The sequence below is a fragment of the Lutjanus erythropterus genome, chromosome 22 (assembly GCF_056507025.1).
Source record: "Lutjanus erythropterus isolate fLutEry1 chromosome 22, fLutEry1.hap2, whole genome shotgun sequence".
Taxonomy (NCBI): Eukaryota; Metazoa; Chordata; class Actinopteri; order Lutjaniformes; family Lutjanidae; genus Lutjanus; species Lutjanus erythropterus.
The window spans coordinates 27,086,813-27,108,586 of NC_139338.1; the positions used below are offsets into that span (position 1 = coordinate 27,086,813).

General features: G+C 40.7%; 1 protein-coding gene across 1 annotated transcript in view; it reads right to left on the reverse strand.

Annotated features, from left to right (window-relative positions):
• grip1 (glutamate receptor interacting protein 1) overlaps positions 1-21,485 on the reverse strand; it is a 76,520-nt gene extending 55,035 nt beyond the window's left edge. Inside the window, exon 1 of the mRNA XM_084711309.1 lies at positions 21,216-21,485. Within this exon, the coding sequence (XP_084567435.1) occupies positions 21,216-21,270 (55 nt within the window). The 5' untranslated portion in view covers positions 21,271-21,485. The remainder of the gene's footprint in view (positions 1-21,215) is intronic.
• Between the last annotated feature and the right edge of the window lie 289 nt (positions 21,486-21,774).

The following is a 21,774-nucleotide window of genomic DNA, read 5'->3' on the forward strand; positions in this document are numbered from 1 at the left end:
TAAGTTCAGAAAAATGATTTATTTTTTTATGCAAAATCAAACACACGTATCATTCTAGAGGAGACAGACAATTGTATTTTGTCATTTAATTTAAAAAGGGTGTTGGTTGGTGACTATGTGGGATAATCCCTGCTTTCCCACAGTGCATATGCTCTACATTTCCCTGTTCCTTTCCTCGTCCATTCATGTTGCCCAAACGAGGCTCCATTGGCAGTCCGTCCAGGATGCTCCCTCGTGGGCATGTTGGCTCAAGAAATGAGAAACAGACAGTCTGGGGAAAGCAGACTGAGACTAGAATATTATAATCATACACACGGAGATAATTAACCAGGTTACTGTGTTTCATCCCAAATATAATCAAAGACACCATGAAGATAAAAAAAGAGGGTGAATCTTTTGGTCTGTTTGAGCAGGTAACGTTGTGTTGGTGACAGCTTGTAGTATGGAGATTAGGGATGTGCGCGATTAGTCGACTACACGATTAAACATCGCCACCCTCGCTAGTCAGCATCAGAAATACTAGTCAATTAAACTGTTCATGCACAAGGCCAGTTAACTGTTGCCTCTAAGATGTTATGCAGCTGCCCGCCACTAGTCGGGGCTGCAGCCCCTCTTGCCGTACCGATGGTCCAGGCAACCCCGGATCTTTATATCAGTAAAGTCAATTTTAACTGCTTTCTGGGTGTTTTCTTACTGTTAGACTAGTCGACTGGTCTAAATTAAATTTAGTATTTAATCAACGGGGAACTTAGTCACCAGGAACATCCCTAATAGAGATACAACTTGGGGGCCACTTTCATGGAATATTTGGTGGCTATGAAGTAGATTTTTGGGGCCATCCGGCAATGATTACAGAGCGTACAGACTCCAGGTTGTAAGGCATGTGTCTGGGATTTATTTTTGTAGTGAAGCCTGCTAACACCACTGACCCTGCCCTTCATTATGGGGCAGCTTGGGCAGAGGGAGGAAGGTGATATTTTAGGATCAACAAGCAAACCGTCACATTTGAGAAGCAAGTTCCAGATAAAGTTTAGGTGGAGAAAAGACCAAATCAGCGCCATTTATAACAACAAACTTCAAAAACTCAATTAAATAACTAATCCCTCAATCCTATAATCGCTGTTATTATGTGTTCATGTGTATGAGTTACTGTCTGTTAGCATTTTCCTGTCTGTGAGGCAGCAAAGAATCATGGGATACAAGAGCTGTCAGGACATGACAGGGGTCAGAGGTCAACATTCTCCGACACACACACACAGACAGTTTCTGTCACTGTACACCCTGCAGACCAGCTGTCAATCATGGTGTCTCTGTCAGTTTCAGAGGTCAAAGGTCAGAGCTGAGAGAGGTTTACTGTGTGTGTATGTGTGTGTGAGTGTTTCCTGTCTGTTGCTGGACATGTTTAATCCCACCTCAGGACACACAGACACACACAGAGAACAGACTGTGTGTGTTGGACCAGTTTACTGCCAGTGTCCAACAACTGTAGCTGTGGGAAGTCAAACAGTCAGCTGTGTGCGTGTGTGTGTGTGTGTGTGTGTGTGTGTGTGTGTGTGTGTGTGTGTGTGTGTTTGAACAGGTGAGTAGAGCCTGAATAGATGATACAAAACCACTTTCTCATGCATCAGTGGTGCTGATGTCAACTCATAATCCAGAAATCTCATGTTCAGACAGCCTTTTCTGACAGAAAACAGCAGTTATAAAAGCCAAATATCACTCTCTCCAAACTCACAAAACTCCACAGGCAAAATCAATCAATTTTACCTTGCAGAACACATAACTTGCTGCACACAATAACACAAACAAACTAACCGATGATGACTATGTCTCTGATTTCAGCATCAACATCTGATCAACTTTTCTCACAATTTTTAGACATTTTATAGACCAAACAACTAATCAATTATTCAGTAAAATAAATGATAGGTTAATCAATAATCATTGAAACTACAGAGAATTATCAGCTGAATCTGCACCTCCCCTTGGCTTTACAAAGACTTGACTGTTTTGGTTCACTTTCATCATTGTTATATTGTTATTTTCAGCTGTTTCCAGAGAAAAAGCTGTAAAAACCACCTGCTCAGCTCCAAACAGCAGATACAGTTCGAGACCTGCTGGTCAACACAGTGGAGCATTTAGCAGCTAAAGATCTATATGTTTCTCTCAGGAGAGCTAAAAGACAGTGAATATTGGATTTACATTCATCAGGTGATGAAAAATGACTTCAAATATATAATAATATTGCTCTGCGACTGCTGGGTGTGTAAATACACAACTGTATGCAAACCAATGTATATTTTCCAGCAAAATACAACATGATGAAGTTACTGAGGCCAAAAAGTGACTGAAAATCTCAGTCACACGTCCACAACAGCCTTCAACAGTACATCATCAAACCAGAGAAGCTCTCTGAAACATGAGGAGATAAGAGAGAGACTCACTTCTCACCTGGTCAAAGATAGACTGCAGCTCCAATCAACACTTCGACTAACAAAAGCAGAGATATATCACCTCAAGCAACGTGCTACACAGTTTTCACTGACACTTGTCAAATGTGGCAGAGTGAGCTCAATAATACTGAACAAGAGTCGAGACGCAACTGCAGTGAAGTGAGAACTAACAGATTACTCATTCAGGGCTCTATCTGCCAATTATTTTTTCAATTAATTGTTTGATCTAAAATGCACCAGAATACATCTGTCACGTTCACACTGTTGCCGAATTCAGAATAATATAAGAAAGAGAAAGACAGTAAATCTTCACATTTAAGAAGCTGAAAACAGATCATGTTTGTCATTTTGAATTAAAAAATAAATGATAATCGACTATCAGAATAGTTACAGATTATTTTCTTTTGATCAACCAAAAAATGAACTAATTATTTCAGTTTTAATAACATTATCCCAAATTTCAATATCAGCAGGACCAATGCAGACTAATATGTTGATAAAACACATTCTCATAATTAGTTTTAGTTAATTAAGTGTCAGAGAGAATGAATTCTTCCTCTACTTGTTGTGTGGGTTTGGATCTGTTTGGAAAAATCTCATTTCATTACTAAATTGAAAACATGTCCAACACTGACAGACCGTTCATGCTGAGAAATGACAGAGACCTCCTGAAAATGTTCAGAGCAATCGTTCAAGAATGGTTACAGGCCGATCCACCTACAGAACATAACTGTGTTCAAATTATCAAAGAGAAATTAAAGAGAAGGAATGACTGCCTGCCAGCTAAGACTGAGAAATGATTCATACACTGCAAGTTCGACTAATAATATATTTGTTTGCCTCTTTAATCCCCAGTTCTTAAAACCTTTACCTTCCTTTTGCTCTTTTCTTTCTTAATCATGGTCAATAATATTTAATATTTGTGGTGCTGATGTTGTGGTGCATTGAAATGTTGCTGTTCTGTTACAAAGAAGGTAAAATAATTCAGTATATACAATAATGCAGTGAGAGAATCAGTCTCTGCATTTAAACCAGTCCAGTGCCAGGAGATCAATCCAGTTCTAAACCAGTGCCATAGTCTGGGGACCCTCTGGAGAACTGACCTAGAATACATGCTTTTGATGGGGGGAGGAAACCAGAGGACCTGGGAGAAATGAACCCACAACCTTGTTACGGTGAGGCGGAAGTGCTAACCACTGCACATAACCTTTCTGGACCAGTTGTCCCCAAACTTTAGTGTTTTCACCTATTATTTTTTCCATGTGACACATGTGGTTCTCAAAAAAATTACACGTTAAAAATGATCTGCTGCTCACAACGACATTATGTCAGCATCAAGAGCATCTGTGCAGTACGTCACCAACATGAAAAAACGTTTCCCTTCTCCCTCCCTCTCTAAACGAGGGGTTAAATCACTGATTGCCTTCAGAAAACAGCCATCTTCTCCTCTTCCAAAATCTTCTGCAAACTCAATGTAGCATGACAGAACTTTCAGCAGCCACCTTACAGCAGAAATGCAGCCTGTGTGGACACACACAGTCACAGCACAGCACCGTCACGCACTGATCAAGCGTGTAGTGTGCATAAGCCACAAGACTGCCTCGAGCTGGCCCATTCAGCAGGCAGCCAGCGGGCCCAATCGGGCCCTTTAATGAGCTCAATCTGTCCCTTTTATCATTTATAAATATGAAAAAAGTATATCATTGTGATATAATTTAAATAACCTGTTAACATTCAAAGTTTATGGGTGTTTACATTGTTTATTATATCATTATGTTCTCAGTAGACTTATACCTATTACCTACTAATTAATACCTATTATTTTAAATATTCTTATGTCAGGCCATTTATGCAGAGAGAGTTTAGAATTCAGACTGAATGAAAAATGTTGTGCTTTTTAAAACAAGCTACTTCTGATCTAAGACTACAAATGGCTTTAGTTTTTCCTGAGATTTTATGGTGTTTCTTTTCCAACTGTGAAAACTAATAAAGTAGAAAAAAATTAAAAGGTGCATTGTTTTTCACATTTAAATACATAACTTTACATAGGAAATGTAAACATGCAGCCCCTTACTTTATTTTTCTCAAATCTGGCCCTTCTAAAAATGTAATTTAATAGTCCTGTCCTCAAGAGGGAGGTCTCTGCTTGCCTCCACTCGAACTCTAGAGCGGTTTAGGTTACAGGTCTGAAAACAAGCCTTGAATCTTCTTCCTAGAGTTCATTATTTGTCGTGCTTTTGTCTGCATTATAACATCACAGACACTTTTGTGCACTTTTTTTCCCCTAAAATACCACAAACAGCCAGAGTGATCTGGGGTTCAAGGACACTTACGCATGAAAACCAAACCTCTGAATGATGGTTGGCCTGCTGTACCAGCCGCCCCCCACGCATCAAGAAAAAAAAGGAAAGGAAAGGAAAAATCTGCCAATAAATCTGAGAGAGTATCACAATAACAATTCCCCTTCATCTGCGTGGTGCAGTTAGATTATTGTCAGTGTGAGCTCAGGACAGTGAGTGAGGAGTCACCATGTTAGTCACCATTTCACCTCCCTCACCTGTCAGACCTCCCTGAGGGCTTCAACACCCCATGAGCACAACTCACCCGAGCTTCAGAACTGACAGCCAGGCAGATGGTCGAGTCACATTCACTGACACAGGCAGAAAGAGAGCGAGAGTGAGTGTGTGAAGAAGGAGAGCGAGAGAGTGTGTGTGTGTGTGTGTGTGTGTGTGTGTGTGTGTGTGTGTGTGTGTGTGTGTGTGAGAGAGAGAGAGAGAGAGTGAGAGAGTTGCTGCTAAAAATGACAAGTGCAGGTTCATTTGCATATCACTCTCAAGCCTCTGCAGCTCTGTAACACGATTGGACGCCTCGTCAGTATGTGTGTACGTGTGTGTGTATAATCTGATTCTCCATGCTCCACACACACACACACACACACACACACACACACACACACACACACACACACACACACACACACACACGCACACACACAGAGTTTATCCTCTCACTCCCCCTGCTGGTCACTCAGAGGAACTGTAGCCTTCAAACACAGCTGCATTCAGAAGTCTGAAGAGAAAAACACTAATTTTAGACGCTTCAGAGTTCCGAGTTCTTCTAAGAAATACCCATAATTCACCAGGGCATATGGGCAGACAGACAGTGATTGATAAAGCCTTAGGGAGAGTGAGACAGACAGACAGAGAGACCTACAAACCAACTGAACAAAAGAGACAGAGAAGAGTGAATCTATGGTCTTAATGGACTGCTGAGTGACTGACCTTGATTCCTAATGGACACACACACACACACACACACACACACACACACACACACACACACACACACACACACACACGCACTGCATTGACTTCCATTCAGTCCCTGAAGGCACGACTCAACCTGAACCTATAAACCCAGAGAGAGAAAGGACAAACTGCTGGACAACAACTGTGCTGAAGACAAACAGGAGGACACAGATTTGTCCTAAAAATAGACAAAATGTCTCCAGTCGACTGGTTTAGGGTCAACACGCACACACACACAAACACAAAAACACACACACAGGTCAGTCAGTAATAGTAATAGTAGATAAGTAGAATTCTGACCCATTTGTCCAACCAGGCAAGTGAAAAAAACATGAATGTTGAACCTTGATTTATAAATATATTTTATTGATTTTCAAAGTTTTTTTATCTAAAAGTTGAGACATTTTCCCACAAGTCCATGTTATGTCCTCAAACTGCTAATTTTGACCGACCAACAGTCGAAAAGTCAGTTTACAGTGATACAAATAAGATTTTAAAAAGGTAGATTTAAATTTAAAAGGTAGAATTTGCAGAGACAGACATCACCACACACTTCTACACTGTCCTAAGTGATGATTGAAAGGGATTATGTTTGTATGAGTCTATACATAGTTTTTAAGCAAAATGTTGCATATTATAAAGAATTTTCTGCCACTCAACTTCTACTTCTCTTCTAAATTAACATCCTGTAAGTCATTATAATGAGAAACTTTCACAAAATAATGCGGTTGCATCACATTATGGCTGCGCCACGTCAGCCGGAGCTGATCGCAGCCGTTCTACACAATGCTTGTGATTCCGCCGTCAGCAGCTCAGCGCGTCCCAGAAGTGGTGCTCCGCTTCAAATACACGCTGAGTCTATTTTTGACACATGCCGCGTCAATTAGCACAGAGCGGAAGAGTGGGCAGGAAGTCAGACAGAGAGGGAGAATCCTGTTAATTTTCAAAATAAAAGAACCCATGCAGACTCATCATAAAGCCAGACAGAAAAAGAAAAGACAGACAAAGAGCAAGGAAAGAGGACCTAATCAACAAAATCTGAGCGACTAATCATAATAAGCCGGGCAAAACGCTCTGCTGCTGAAATGCTTCTGAAATGCTGCTGGCGGGCGCTGCAGCCGTGAGGAGAGCAGATCAGAACAGTGGCACAGACGTGCCGGTTAGTATCTCCACATAATGACTTAAAATCTCAAAATAATTGCATTATCTTTATCTAAAATAATGCACAACCTTCTAAAAATAATGAATTAGTTTAGTTTTTACTTCAAAAACCACGTATGAGAAAACACTTTCACATAAAGACACAAAAAAGTAATAATAATAAAAATTCATCTACATATCACAGGAGCCCTTTAAATTTGAGGTTGGTCCAGCCATGCACCAGGTTTCACCTAGTCTCGTTCTGATTGATTTGGTTTTAATTAGTTATTTGATGCTATAAAAGGGGATGTCACATTATGATTGACAGCTGAGCACTGCTTGCGACTGAGTCAGCTCGCTGTATGGGTGGGAATCTATCACACAGACTCCGACTCCACATGATGTCACCTGCGCAAGATGACAGCGCTCATTTCTGGGATAGTTTGTCTTAAGTAAATGCTCCAATCGGATTTCAACGTGTCTCTAAGTCTTCACTCTTAAAACAGATGCTGTAGACCTCCTCAACGCCTAGAAACACACACTGATATGTAAAAGCAAAGTGGAACATAATCGACTTACAGTTCCAGCTCCATTTGTTTAAATCTCTTTTCATAGTTGAGTGGAGTAGGAAACAACTGGGTGCTGTAGGTTATTGCTTTGGCACATCAGAAGACTTTTGCATGAAGTCGAAACGTTGTCAGCTCGTCCACATCGCGCTGCTGCAGAGTCTGCGCCTCTCAGTGCCCAGCAGCACCAGCGTGAATAATAATGTCAGATTTACATTGACTGGCATCCTGTTGCTTTCACAGTCTTTGACTCCATATGCGTGAAAAGAGGGTTGAAAGTGGACTTTAGAGTCTTTCCTCAACCAAGGACAGCCTGCAGTGCACTGCTGAAATTTAGTTTCCTCTCGTACCTTCCTCCAGAGAGGGAAAGAGTTATCTTAAGAATGCAGCTGGTACAAACAAACACACACTTCACAAGGACAATAATGGATAAAACAGATCAGAGAAACCAGTGGAAGAAATACTCTCTTCTCTGTCTCTGCAGGTTTCAGTGTCAGACCAACTGCTGGACTGTGAGACACACACTGAGACATAATGTCTGTGTGTGTGAGCACACGTGTGTGTTAATAAGTGTAAGTGTTTTGTGTTAGTGTGTCCATGCTGGGCTTATCCAAGTAGAAAATGAGTGTATGTGTATGATGCCAGCAGCTTGGCGGTCCACCTGGACGCTGCCCAGGGCTGTGTGAGCGTGTGTGTGAGTGTGTAACAGATGAAGGACAGTAAAGCCAGATTCTGATCTTGAATGTGTTTCCTGCTGAAAGATTCAAGGTAAATTCAGCTTTGTAACAATCTGGCTCCTGTTTCATTTGTTTCATCAGTCGGTCCCATCAGTGGTGATATTTCACTCAGCAGCTTCATGAGCTGACATCACTACATCATCAGTCACACAGTCAGACAGGCTGTAAAAGATACCCAGCATTTCAGACTGATTTGGAAGAGAAACTACATGAAATTAACCACCGGGGAACAGTCTAAAAGTATGCTTTTTCACTGCATGTGGGACTGTGACCTTTTGATGTGAGATTTCAGGAATAATACAAAAGAACTGCAAGCTGTAAGGCAGTGGTGCCCAACCCTGGTCCTCAGGGACCCCTGTCCTGCATGTTTTAGATGTTTCTGCTCCAACACACCTGATTCAAATGATCAGGCTTCTGCAGAGGCTTGATGACGAGCTGATCATGTGAATCAGGTGTGATGGAGCAGAGAAACATCTAAAATATGCAGGACAGTGGACCCTGAGGACCAGGGTTGGGGAACACTGATCTATAGGACACTTCAAAGTACCTTACGCTGAGTTTATGTGCAACTTTTGGCCAACTTTTATTTTAATTTAATTTTATCTTTTTATTATTTATTTACCGTATTGGCCCGAATATAAGACGGTGTTTTTTGCATTGAAATAAGACTGAAAAAGTGGGGGTCGTCTTATATTCGGGGTCTGGACATTATACCCATTCACGACGCTAGATGGCGCCAGAATGCTGAACTTGACTCCCCAGGCCAAAGCGAACCCCTGACGCGAAGAAGAAAAATAAAAAATAGCGGTAAGAAAGAAAAGAGAAGAAAATAATAGAAGAGATAACAGAAAATGGAGAAACGTAGCGACAATCTGGAGAAAAGTGGGTCGAAGATCGGCCAGGTTAACCGGCAGCTGAGGAGAAGTTATGATGCAAACTTCAAGATGATGGTGATAAATGAGGCAGAGTCTTCAAACAATTGCAAAGCGGCTGTGAAATATGGTGTCACAGAGTGTAATGTACGGAGATGGAGAGCTCAAAAAGATCACCTAAAAAATGCTCACAGTCAGAGAAAAGCTTTCCGTGGTCCTCAGAGTGGCCGCTTCCAAGAACTTGACAGGAGGGTGTGCGCGTACGTGGACGAGAAACGAAAGGACGGGATGCCCATCAGCAGAGCTGTCATTCAGCTCAAGGCCGTGGAAATAGCCAAAGAGCTAAACATACCCACCGCTGACTTCAAAGCTAGCCTCGGCTGGTGTAAAAGAATGATGCGGCGTAACGGACTAACGCTGCGACGCAGAACAAGTCTAGCCCAGCGCCTGCCCTCTGACTTTGGAGAGAAGCTGTTGTCTTTTCAGCGCTATGTAATCAACTTAAGGAAAAAGCACTCTTACCCACTGGATCAGATTGGCAATGCTGATCAGACACCTGTGTTTTTTGACATGCCAACACCTGTCACTGTACACAAGAAAGGTGAGAAATCAGTTATTATAAAATCCACTGGAAATGAGAAGAGCCGCGTTACCGTCATGTTAGCCTGCCTCGCAGACGGAACCAAACTTCCTCCGTATGTGGTTTTAAAACGTAAGACAGTACCTAAGGAGGCGATGCCAGCTGGCATTATTGTACGTGCCCAGGAAAAGGGCTGGATGGAGACCGAGCTTGTAGTGGACTGGCTCAAGGTTGTGTGGGGCAGACGGCGTGGGGGACTCAGAAAAAAGAGGAACATGCTGATTTTGGATGCATTTCGTGGACACTTGTCTGATCCAGTCAAAAAACAAGTGAAGGTGATGAACGGCGACTTAGTGATCATTCCGGGGGGAATGACAAGTCAGCTGCAGGTGTTGGATGTTGTGGTCAACAAACCATTCAAAGACAATCTGCGAAAGAAATACACAGAGTGGCTCCTGTCTGGTGATCACGCACTCACACCGACAGGAAAGATTCAGAAGCCTTCGGTACGTTTGCTCTGTGAGTGGATCCTCCACGCATGGGATGCAGTTTCCCCAAAGAGCATCATCCACGGGTTTAAAAAATGTTGTGTATCAAATGCCCTGGACGGCAGTGAGGATGACGTGCTATGGGAGGAACCAGCGGAGCCAGAGGATGGGTGTGAGGACAGTGACACTGAGCACAGCGAGGCAGAGGATGTTTGTGAGGAGTAATATTCTGTCATGACAGATCTCAGCTACTCTCAAGTTTAACCAGTTTGCATTATTTTATTGCAATGTTTTTCCTTATTCAGATTTGTTTCAAGACTACAGTTACAGTTAGTCTTCACTTTGATGGTTAATGCAGTTATTGCAATTTTGTTGTTTTATCACAATAGATTGGTTTATTTACATTTCCAAAACCAGAAGCCATTCATTTACGAATGTGATTGCACTTTAGTTTACATATTTAAATGTTCAGATATTAAGATTTGAATGAGGCAAAATAACATGCTTTTTCTGACATATATTGTTATAATCATTTGTTTCAGATGTACTGTAATTATTTTCTGTATAAAAATTAATTTGGTGTTCAAAAAGTCTTTTTTCAAACTTGAGTCTTGAAAAAGAGGGGGTCGTCTTATAATCAGGGCCGTCTTATATTCGGGCCAATACGGTATATTTCATATACATTCATTTATTTAATTTCCTTCCCCCTTTTAAAACATTTTTTTTTTTTTTTTTACAGTTTTTGACACTATTATTACCCTCATTTCTGATTCTATGCCTTTTATTTATATCTTTGAAATTAAGTTTGTGAAAGGTAAATAAACATACTCTTTAAAGAAATAAAAAGAAAATAATATAATTCTTATTCTGATTGAAAAACATGTTAAAATGACTGTAGACAAAGATGTTTTTCAAGTGTGTAGCCATACATTTTGCCTTTAACAAATATTGAACCTCCTGCAATTTGAAAATTACAGAAAGCCATACTGCGATTTTGATTAAGTTCTGATTAATTTTGCAGCCCTAATAACTGCACACATGCCAACCATGAAACCTAAAACATAGGGAGGACTTTGAAACCAAAGTGGAGAGACTGGGGGTTGTGTCCCTGAAAAATCTGAGTTTACTGTGAAATGAAATGAAATGAAATGAAATGAAAGGAAATGAAAATAACAAAATATTAAGCACATATTTTAGGTAGTAATACCCCTGTGCACGTATTTCTGCACTGTGGCGTTACTACCTCTACTGAAACAGGAGAAACCAGAAGATTGGAGGCTGAACACAGTGACAGGATCACATGTTCAACCACCACATATTCATGTAACATTCAGGTGTCCATACACTTTTGGCCGTGTAGGCAGAACTGCCAGAACCAGCACAGTGTTACCTTGTGATACAATATTTGCACAACTCGCACACACTTAAAACACACACATTTAAATGGATAAAGTCAAGAGTGAAATACACAATGACACACACACACACACACAGTCAGCAGTTTGTTCCACAGAGTCACAGTGAGAGCGAGAGACATCGACAGAGACAGAGGAAAAGAGAGAGAGAGAGAGTCTCTTGGTAAAATGTGTCAGAGACGATAGGGATAATACATTAAGCTGGATGTACACACACACACACACACACACACACACACACACACACACACACACACACAGTCAGGTCTGCTTCAGTAATCCTGAGGACAAAGATGAGCAGAGTTCTGACATCAGCACCTCTTAAAGGACAGTGTGTGTGTTTCTGAGTGTGTGTTTCAGTGTGCGTGTGTGTGTTTCCGTGTGTGGCAGCAGAAGAGAAAGCAGTTTGTGTCGCTGTGTGTGTTACTGTGTGTCTTAGATTGTGTGTGTTTGAGCCATTTTCTCTGCGTCTAAGTCAAAAAGCTTAAAACGGAGGGATGATGTCATGCTGTGACACACACACACACACTGTAATCATTATTAAACACACACAGAGTCAGAAACTAAACATAGCAGGCTCATGTGAGTCACCATCCATTTAAAAATGCGATTTTTACTGGTTTTTACTGTATGTTTTATTTTAAATGTGACAAAATACACAGTGGCCACTTTATTAGGAACACCTGCACAGTCCAATACAGCTGTTCTGACCGTTATGATGCCTTTAATGTTCAGTTTTTGTCTTTGCATTCAGGTCACAGTGAATGTTTATCAAGATATCAAAGCTGCTGTTTGCAATGATTGCCCAGTCTCAGTCATGTGAGGAGGAGCCAATCACATTCTTTCAACACCTCAAATTTAATTTTACAATGATAAGAGTCGACATCTGGATCATTAACATAAATTAGTGAAGAACAAAGAGAAAAAAAATATATTTTAGGTAGTCCTCTATAGTTTATTTAGAATATTACCTACTCTTTACCTTACTGTCAGACAGCCTTTTTTTTAAATGGGAAATTGCTGTTATATAAGCCAAATATTGCTCTCTCCAAAGGCACCAAACTCCTTCATTTTACCTCACAGAACACAGAAGTTGCTGGTCTTCTGCTGCGTCGATCAGTTAGTTTGTTTGCATTATTAAGTGCCTTTGGTAAATCTGAACAAACCCTTTAAAACAGTGTTCCCCAACCCTGGTCCTCAGGGCCCACTGCCCTGCATGTTTTAGATGCTTCCCTGCTCCAACACACCTGATTCAAATGATCAACTCGTCATCAAGCCTCTGCAGACGCCGGACAACAACCTGATGATTTGAATCAGGTGTGTTGGAGCAGGGAAACATAAAATATGAAGGGCAGTGGTCCCTGAGGACCAGGGTTGGGGAACACTGCTTTAAAACACCAAAGTCACACAACAACACAAACAAACTAACCGATCGAGGCAGCAGTAGACAAGCAACTCCCGTGTTCTGGAGTCAGAGGAGTCTGGTAGCAGTACACTGCTTAGTGTCTTTGTCTGCTTCTTCAAACTGGAGGCGTGTCGACCACCACTGAACCCAAACTACCCAGAAAACAGAGAAAAACAGAGAAAAGCACAAAATCCTCACATTTGAGGGATAAGAAACAGAGAATGTTTGGCATTTTTTCTCTCTTTTTGCTTGAAAAAAAAAAATCACTGAAATTAGTCAAGTAATCAATAGCTGACTTATTATGTACGCTCTACATCAGTGTGGACAAAAGCAACCACCAATCGTTACAATAATTTTTCAGGGAAAAATACAAAACATTCCCAAACTGACAGTTTAGAAGAAGGACTGAAGGATTAACAGTCTTTGCAGCAAAACTGGCAAATTATCTGTTAGAAACGTGACCCTGTTCCATCTCTCTTCAGGAAACAGGCTGCAGTTGTCAGTTTCAAACGGTCTGGATGAAGGTGGCCACGGTTCTGAGTCGTGTTTGTGAGGAGGACATGTGTGAGAAGGACACTCCTGTCGAGCAGCGGACAGCAGAGGTCTGGCCACAGCTCAGGGCTTCACCGTGGCCCGGAGGCAGACAGGTGCTGGTCCCTTCTGGACTTGCCAGGTAAGAAATCGGGGTCATGAACCTGACGCGGTCGTCATCAGCAAGCTGTAAAACCCTGCCTGTTTCCTCAACAGGTTTTTATACAGGAGCATTTTGAAGCCTGGAGTTTGGGATCAGCTCGTTCTCGGTCGGTTACTGGAGCTTGGCGGAGAGTTTGGGTGGAGCAGAGCGTGTGAGATACCTGTCACAGGGTTCCTGCATCTTTTACCAAGTCAAATTCAAGCACTTTTCAAGCATTTTCAAGTTTTTCCTGCACCAGCTGTGTGCATATATCTACTCAAAACGATTATTTCATTGAAATCAGTTATTACTGTGCTATAAAATAAGACTGCAACTACCAATTATTTTCATTTGTCAATTATTTTCTGGATTAATAGATTAGCTGTTTGCTGTTCTTAAGTATTGTGATTCCATATTACGATTTATTGCAATTTGTGTTTGCTTTTTTAACACTAGACCATGAGAAAAGGTTGTATCACACACCTCTGCCGACTGTATATCATTTATATTACCAAAAACAATGCACATCATGTCAGTCAGTCTTTCTGAGTTTAATTCATTGCTTTACTGCATATAGGATTAAACTAGTAAATTAGACACTTTTTTTGAAGTAGACTTTAGTTATTCCTGTTCATCAAGCTAGTTCCATTACAAAATAAAAAATTAAATAAGATGCTAAAATGAATAGATCACCTGAAACTGACTCTATAAATCAACATCCCTTCACATATGAAGCTGAACTTTGAAACTGTGAATTTGGAATTTGAGTTTTGATCCTCTGAGGTTGTCGTAGATGATCCGTGTGGAGTGTTAGAGCTGCAGAGTAATAGATTAAATTAGCAATATGAAATTATCAGTTGGTTCAGATGAGATCACAGGAAATATCTGGGTGCATATGTTAAGTGTGTGAAGTAAAACAGATCAGTTTGTTAATATTACAGCGATTGTGATGCTACTGCTCTTATCAGACAGTACACAAAAACAACCCAACAGACTGAGTGAAGCCAACCATGCAGTCGCAAGCAAGTGTTGTGTGCAAAAGACAAAAGCTTTTTTTATTTCTTTATCTACAAAGTGAGCTATTCAGTCAGGCAGAGATTTGTTATGGAAGTAGTGGAATTACAATTTCAAGCAATTTCAAGCACTTTATCCAAATTCCAAGTACTTATCAACCTTGAATGCACCACATTACAATTCAAGAGTTTTCAAGGATTTCCAGCACCTGTACGAACCCTGCATTCAAAGCCGACACAAAAACACAGATTGGAGAGCATAAAATGAGCTAAAGAGCCAAAGACGTGGGAAAATATGGCTAATTATCATAAACATGATTACTTTCTGTTCTACTTCCAGCTCCTCCTGCCCCCCGGGGAGGTGAGGAGGTGAAATCTGCCTTCTTTTTATTGAAGTCGTGAGTTAAGACTTAACGCCTTGTATTTTAAGAGATCATGAGCTGGATCCCATTAAAGCTAAACATGTTACTACAGAACTATACCGTCGTACACTGTGTCTCTTATGGTTTGTCTATCTATTATTTACCTGTTATCTATTTTTATTCCCCTGCCTTTGGTTGTCTGATGTTTTCTCTCTTGTTCTGATGTTTTTCCATGTTTTCACTGAGTGTACTCTCAGTATTTAACATTTTAATGTATTGTTATTTTTCTAGTATCCCACTGTGAAGCACTGTGGCCACAGTTTAGCTGGAAGCGGCACACCTGAGGATTATATTATTATCTCTCCATGAGCACTACAGACAGGTTTACAACACAACACTAAATCAACACTCCTATATTTTTTATAACAGCCTCTGGGGCTGAAGAGGCTTGGATTAGAAAACATTTAATATCCTCCAACCTATAACTGGGCTGTAAAGAATAAAGTGAACCATGCTGCAGAGTTATATTAAATTATAATCATTCTTCCTTTCAACAAAACCCATGTTTTTAATCACACTGACAGTTTGGCTGAAGTGCTGCCAATAGAACAGAAACAATTAGTCAATCAGCAGAATAACAATACCCAACTATTTTGATAAAATCATCTCAGTTGTTTAATCAAGAAAACAGTTTTTCTGTTGGCCTATTGTGTATCTTTGAATATCTTTTGGTTTTGGACAGATTGCAACCAATTCTTGGTCTTTTGTTGCCATCAGTGGCAACTACTTTTTCATGTATAAAAATAAGAAGTGCACCCCAAGATAAATAAATTTAAATTTCTTTCTTGCGTTAGTGATGTTTAGGTTTAGTTTGATGATTTGATTTGCTTCTGATACAGAAAGCTACGGTGTAATAAAACAAGTATCGATGCATCGTGATGCATCAAAATTTTGAGCATTTGAGCCAGGGGGTGCAAGTCAGCCAAGCTCAGCCATCCCCATCAAAACTCAAGAAGTAGCCTAGATTAGACCATAAACACGATGCTCATATTTACACCCATGATGTTTCACTATTCAATTGGCTCAAACATAAGAAAGAAGCTGCCGTACAGTGAATACATATTATATATACGAAATGACTTGTTTCTCTTTCAGGATTTGATCCATACGGTCAAACATTTGCAAAGTGTATAAGAGCCACAGGATTAAGTCAATTTATCCCCATTCAAGTTAGCGGAGAGCTAAAAAGGAAGTTAGCCATTCAGCTGGTGGAAGTTTAGTGGGCGTGCTCTATGGGCTACACAATTTGGAAAAGGGTTGAGCAATTGACTGTATATATCAGGAATCTGTGATGGTCCAGTCCATCGACGGCAGTTTCTTTTTTTGGACAATTTTTGAGGGCGATATTTGTCAATTATTTTGCTAATTTAACGGTCAGTAAACACCAGCCTAGCTCGATGAAGAGTGCACTGTGCTGGATGAGGACTGAGAGGAAAACAGCCTGGAGAGCCAGATTATTTTCACATCTAACGCTGTGAATTCAGGGTTTAATTCCACCAAACCAATAGTGGTGATTGACGCTCTTCTTAGTTTGGTACAAGGCAGAAACTTGGACTCAGAGGGTGCATGGTTTTATCTTTCTGTTTAGGAAAATAGTGTAAGAATGTTTAATTGCTTGATATTTTATTTCTTGACACTTTATGAGTTTGTCTTCTTCACTGGACATAGTAAACGTGTGGTGGCCAGTTAGAAAAGTTTAAAATATCACCAAACCCTAATTCAGAAGCATACACTTAAGATCCAGGTATAAAATTGTCTTTCTTTATCGCTGAGCAGCTTTCATAGATATGAACGGAGGCCAGCCTCCAAAGCCGTGTCCACGTTTCTATAATACATCCATTCAACCCTTTCACACAAACACTCACACAGCCATGAGGAGCAAATCTGGGGTTCGGTGTCTTGCCCATGTAGACTGGAGCGGTCAGGGATTGAACCACCGAGTGGACGGCCCACTTTAACTCCTGACTGAAAATATAACATGACTAAAAATGGCAACCGTGTTTTCAGTTTTGGCAACCGAAAGCTGATGCCTCGTTGCCCGTCTGGCAACCACTTCTCAAAACTGGCATTAAGCCCTGGATAGCAGAAAGCATGTTAGCATAATAATAACACGAAGAAGAATTAAAATTAGCAGAGCAATAAATGCCTGCTTGGCGGAAACACAGGCGTGAATGTGAGAAATAACGTGTGCACAGTGGCAAGCATAAACTACAGGAGCTAATTTGGCTAGCATGCTAACAAAGTAATTATTCACTTTATCCAACACTTTGTTGTTGTTACCCTCTGACTGTGTCCTTGCCATCCGGCTCCCCTGCTCCTCTGATGCTTGTCATCTTTCTTTTATCGTGCAGTTACATTAACAAGGACAGAAAACAATGACACACTCTCTCAGGTCAGATGGACAATAGAGAATTCAGCTGAATTCAATAAACTTTACTCATCCCTAGCGGGGCAATTAGTCCTTTAACATCTACCCACCATTTGGGTTTTGGTCTGGCTGCGTAATTAAAACAAATTGGACATTTTTGATCCTCAGATTTCTGATGAATTTGGACAGTCAGTAATCAAAGGCATATTACCTTGTTAGTCTGCCAGGCTGGTTTGAAGATACAAGGACAGCATATTTTTAAGGTTTTAGTTGTGTGTACTTGGATTATTATTAAAGAGAGTCTGATCTATTGATACAAATACAACATGGTGACATTCATGTTGTCAGTTTTAAGAATCATAGTGCCAGCCTCCAGTGGGCTGAACAGTGGGTAGTTAAAGGTTAATTCTCACATTTTTGAGTTTGTGAGAGTGAGGAAACGTTTGTCAATTTGTCTCGCCAAGTATAAGTAATTGGAAATGGTGCTGCTTCCAAGAAATCATTAGTTATGTGTTTTTATTTATTCATTAGGAGATCGTCTTGCAAAACAAGATTTGATCACATATGCAAGAAGTTTAAAAGCAGCAAGAAGTACATCCCTGTTTTTAAGTGAAGAATGTGCCCTCGTTCTGTGGCACACAGTTAGTAGTGTTCAAACCTTGTAAATGTGAGCTAAAAATGGTTGGTTGAATCTGACACCACATGTAAAAGGATAAAAACTACCCCTAGTACAGTTTAGGTGAGTGATGACATGTCTGTTTTTGTTCTAACTGGGCCATGTGGGCTCATTTATCTGCAACTTATCCTCTCTTATTGTGTATTTCCCTACAGATAATTCACATTTTTAGTGTGTTTTATTAAGATAAGACAGAAAATAGGGTGTATGAATACTGTTAGGTCCCATTAATCATGTTCAAAACCTACTTCGCTGCACGCTGGACTGAACATTTCTCATACATGCTGGACAGGTTCATCTCAGAGTCATTCCTATGTTCCCCAGCTCTATATAGCACATAATGGGTCGGGGGAAACTGCTCTCCTTCATCACCAGGAATATTAAAACGTCCAAATCAGGGCTGCAACAAATGTCTACTTTCACTACGTTATAAAATGTGTAGTCTACAACATGTTAACAAATGCTGAAAAGAATTCATCACTATTCCCCAAATTGACATATGCAACTGTCTTGTCTGACCAACAGTGCAAAACTCTAACAAATTCAGTTTAATATCAAAGGAAACCAGCAAATATTCAAATTTAGGAATACCCTATTTCACTTGAAATGACTTGAATAATTTCTTGGTTAGAAAAACAGCGGCTGATTAATTTTCTGTTGATTGACTGTAATGGTTTCAGCTCTGAAGGATTCCACAAATATCTAAATCTGAAACTGCAGTTAAGTGTTGCCATACAACCTGCCAGCTTTCATTTATTTTTTATGACAACAGCTTGTTTATTGGACTGGAAATGTATGCAAAAAGCCTCAAATGTGAAATTGAGTGTAAACTAAGTGGAGCTATTCCACATACTACAGCAAAAACACTGCATCTCTTCATAGTTTGCCACACAAAACAATATCAAACAAAACAGATCTGCAATACAAATAAATTAAAGCTGCCACTACTGATTATTTTAATTATTTATACATCAAACCATTATTTTATTGGCTAATTGGTTAATCATTTTGTCTATAAAATATCAGTCAATCTGTTCAAAACTTATATATCACCATCTATTTAATTCCAAGCATGATCCACAATCTAAATTGCAATCTTTTTTCTCATTTTTAAAATGACCTGTAGACTACAGCCAGACTTTTAATTGCCTATGGGTTTCTCCATTTGCACCATTAAAACACAATATTGCATTAAAGGTACTTAACAGGTTCAAAATGGTGATTAAAACCTGAGTTTAATTAGAGGTTGTAAACAGAGGCCAAAAGATAACATAATCATAAAATAACAAGTACTCACGACTGAACTGCATTGCTTACAAGTAATCATGCAAAGAAGAGCCACTAGAAGCATTTCATTCAATCAGCACAGCCATCTCATTGGCTACATCACTATATTGGTTTGTTAACGTACGAGGATTCGCTAATAGAGGTGTGACAAGGTTAGGCGGTCGGATGAATATATCGCCCATCAACTATAGGCCAGCTTAGTTTGGTAAAAAGAGAAACTTCAATTCAGAAAAATTAAAATATTTGTGAGAATATTTAATGTCTTAGCACAGTTCATTTTGTTTATCGGACACAATGAATATACGCAGCGTATGTAACAGTGAATTTGATGTTTGCACACATATTTCCACTGAGACTTGAGAGGATGGGAGGAAGTGGGAGAGGGATACAAAGATATCGCCAGTCACCTCTGGATGGGTTTACCATGGTCGTTTGGAAAATTTTAGCATATTGCCAAATCCTACAGCAGGTACTACATAGCATCAATGTTCCTCCACGCCCCACTTCCTCTACACAGTCAAATTTAATTAAAACCAGCATAGCATGTTCTAAAGTTTGTTCACAGATTCTCATTTAGGCTACAGTGTCACAAATGAAATTTGATATATAGATAAGATATTAACAGATGTTATCAGGAATTTGTTTCCACAGAAGACTAGAATGAACAAACCAAACACTGGCTCTGGATATGGCCTTTTGCGTTTCACCTTCATACGTGGATAGGTTTGCAAATTCTGTGCATTTTCTTTACCCCTTTTCTTTAGTTGTAAATGCTAACAATCTATTAATTGGTGAATCATTCACACTTATTTAAAAAGACACAAAACACAGCTTTTTTATAATTGTGTTTTCTCACTTTGTTTGTTTCCTTATTCAACAAAAGCCTTCGCCAGACAAAACTATGTCAAATGAGGTGCAATTACAGCCATTTTAGCTATTTAAAAATATCTAGGATGAAACATATCATTGACAACGTATTGAATGGTATCAGTCAGTGAGGTGAACACCCCTATCAGGATCACAAAACAAAACACTGATATACATACTATATACTAAAACGCCACATCATTCAGTATAGTGTTATGTCATTAGAGGGGTGTTATGAAAACATTAAGGGGTGCTGCTATATGCTGCCATAAAACCTTAGAGTCACAGATTTAACGGCTGTGAGAGCAGAGACTCTGTATGTGAAACATTAACACCTCACCTGTCAATATTTAGTCAAACCATCACACCTGACCCTCCAGAAACTGAAGGGTCACACATTTGACTGTAACACCACCAGTAAACACCGCCCGCAGCCCGGTGACGGTAGTCGTTTAACACAGACACACACATACACATACACAGACACACACACACACAAGGGCAGACCCTCTGTTGACCAGCACCGACCGACCGTTTAACCGTTGGTTAGCCTGTTAGTAGCTCGGTAACCGGTGATCGCTCTTAATGATAAACACGAACGTGAAATCACCGTAACGTCACTGTAACCTCACCCGTTGCGTCAGATTAGCACGAGACAACACACACATATACACACATACAGACACACACACATTCACACACACGGTATCAGTTACCAACTTTCACTAATTTCACAGTCAACCGTCTGCGCGAGCTCAACCGGCGGCGCCAAACCACGCTGCACGAGATTGCACCGGCGATAATTAATACACACACACACATACACATGACCGAACACACACACACAGGTATGCACTGAAACACACACACACACACACACACACACACACACACTCGCCGGTCGGTGGGTCGGTATGAGCCTGTGGTTCCGGTCTGCTCCGGTCTTACCTCCCTCCTGGTCCGGTTGGAGACAGGCCGGGATGTTTTTCTTCCAGCCGGGCATGATGCACCTCAGGGCGGATAGGGAGTCCAGGGCGGCCCGCTAGCAGACACACACCACCAGCAGCGGGAGGAGCAGCAACATGGCTAGTTAGTTAGCTGTTAGCTTGAGCTGCTACACTACACGGAGACCCACCTCCCCCTGCTCTCTGAGTCTACCTCTCTCTACCGCTCTCTCTCCTCCTCTACCTCACACAGGCACGCGAGCCTCTCTCTCCCTCTCTCTCTCCCTGCTTTTCTTCTCTTTGTCTATGTCTCTCGACCCCCTCCCCCCTTCTGTAACTCTACCCCTCGGAGCCTCGTTGTGGTCTCAGGGGGAGTGGGAGAGAGAGGTAGGGTAGTAGTGGGCAGAAAGAGAGAGAGCGAGCGAAGGAGAGGGTGACGTGATGACCGTGAAAGAGCCCGCGAGGCGAACGGGGTACCGGGTCGACCGTTAGAACCCGAACCCCGCGAGCTTCACATTTGCAAGGATGGTGGTTAAATAGCCTAAATAGTTTTCAAATGTGGG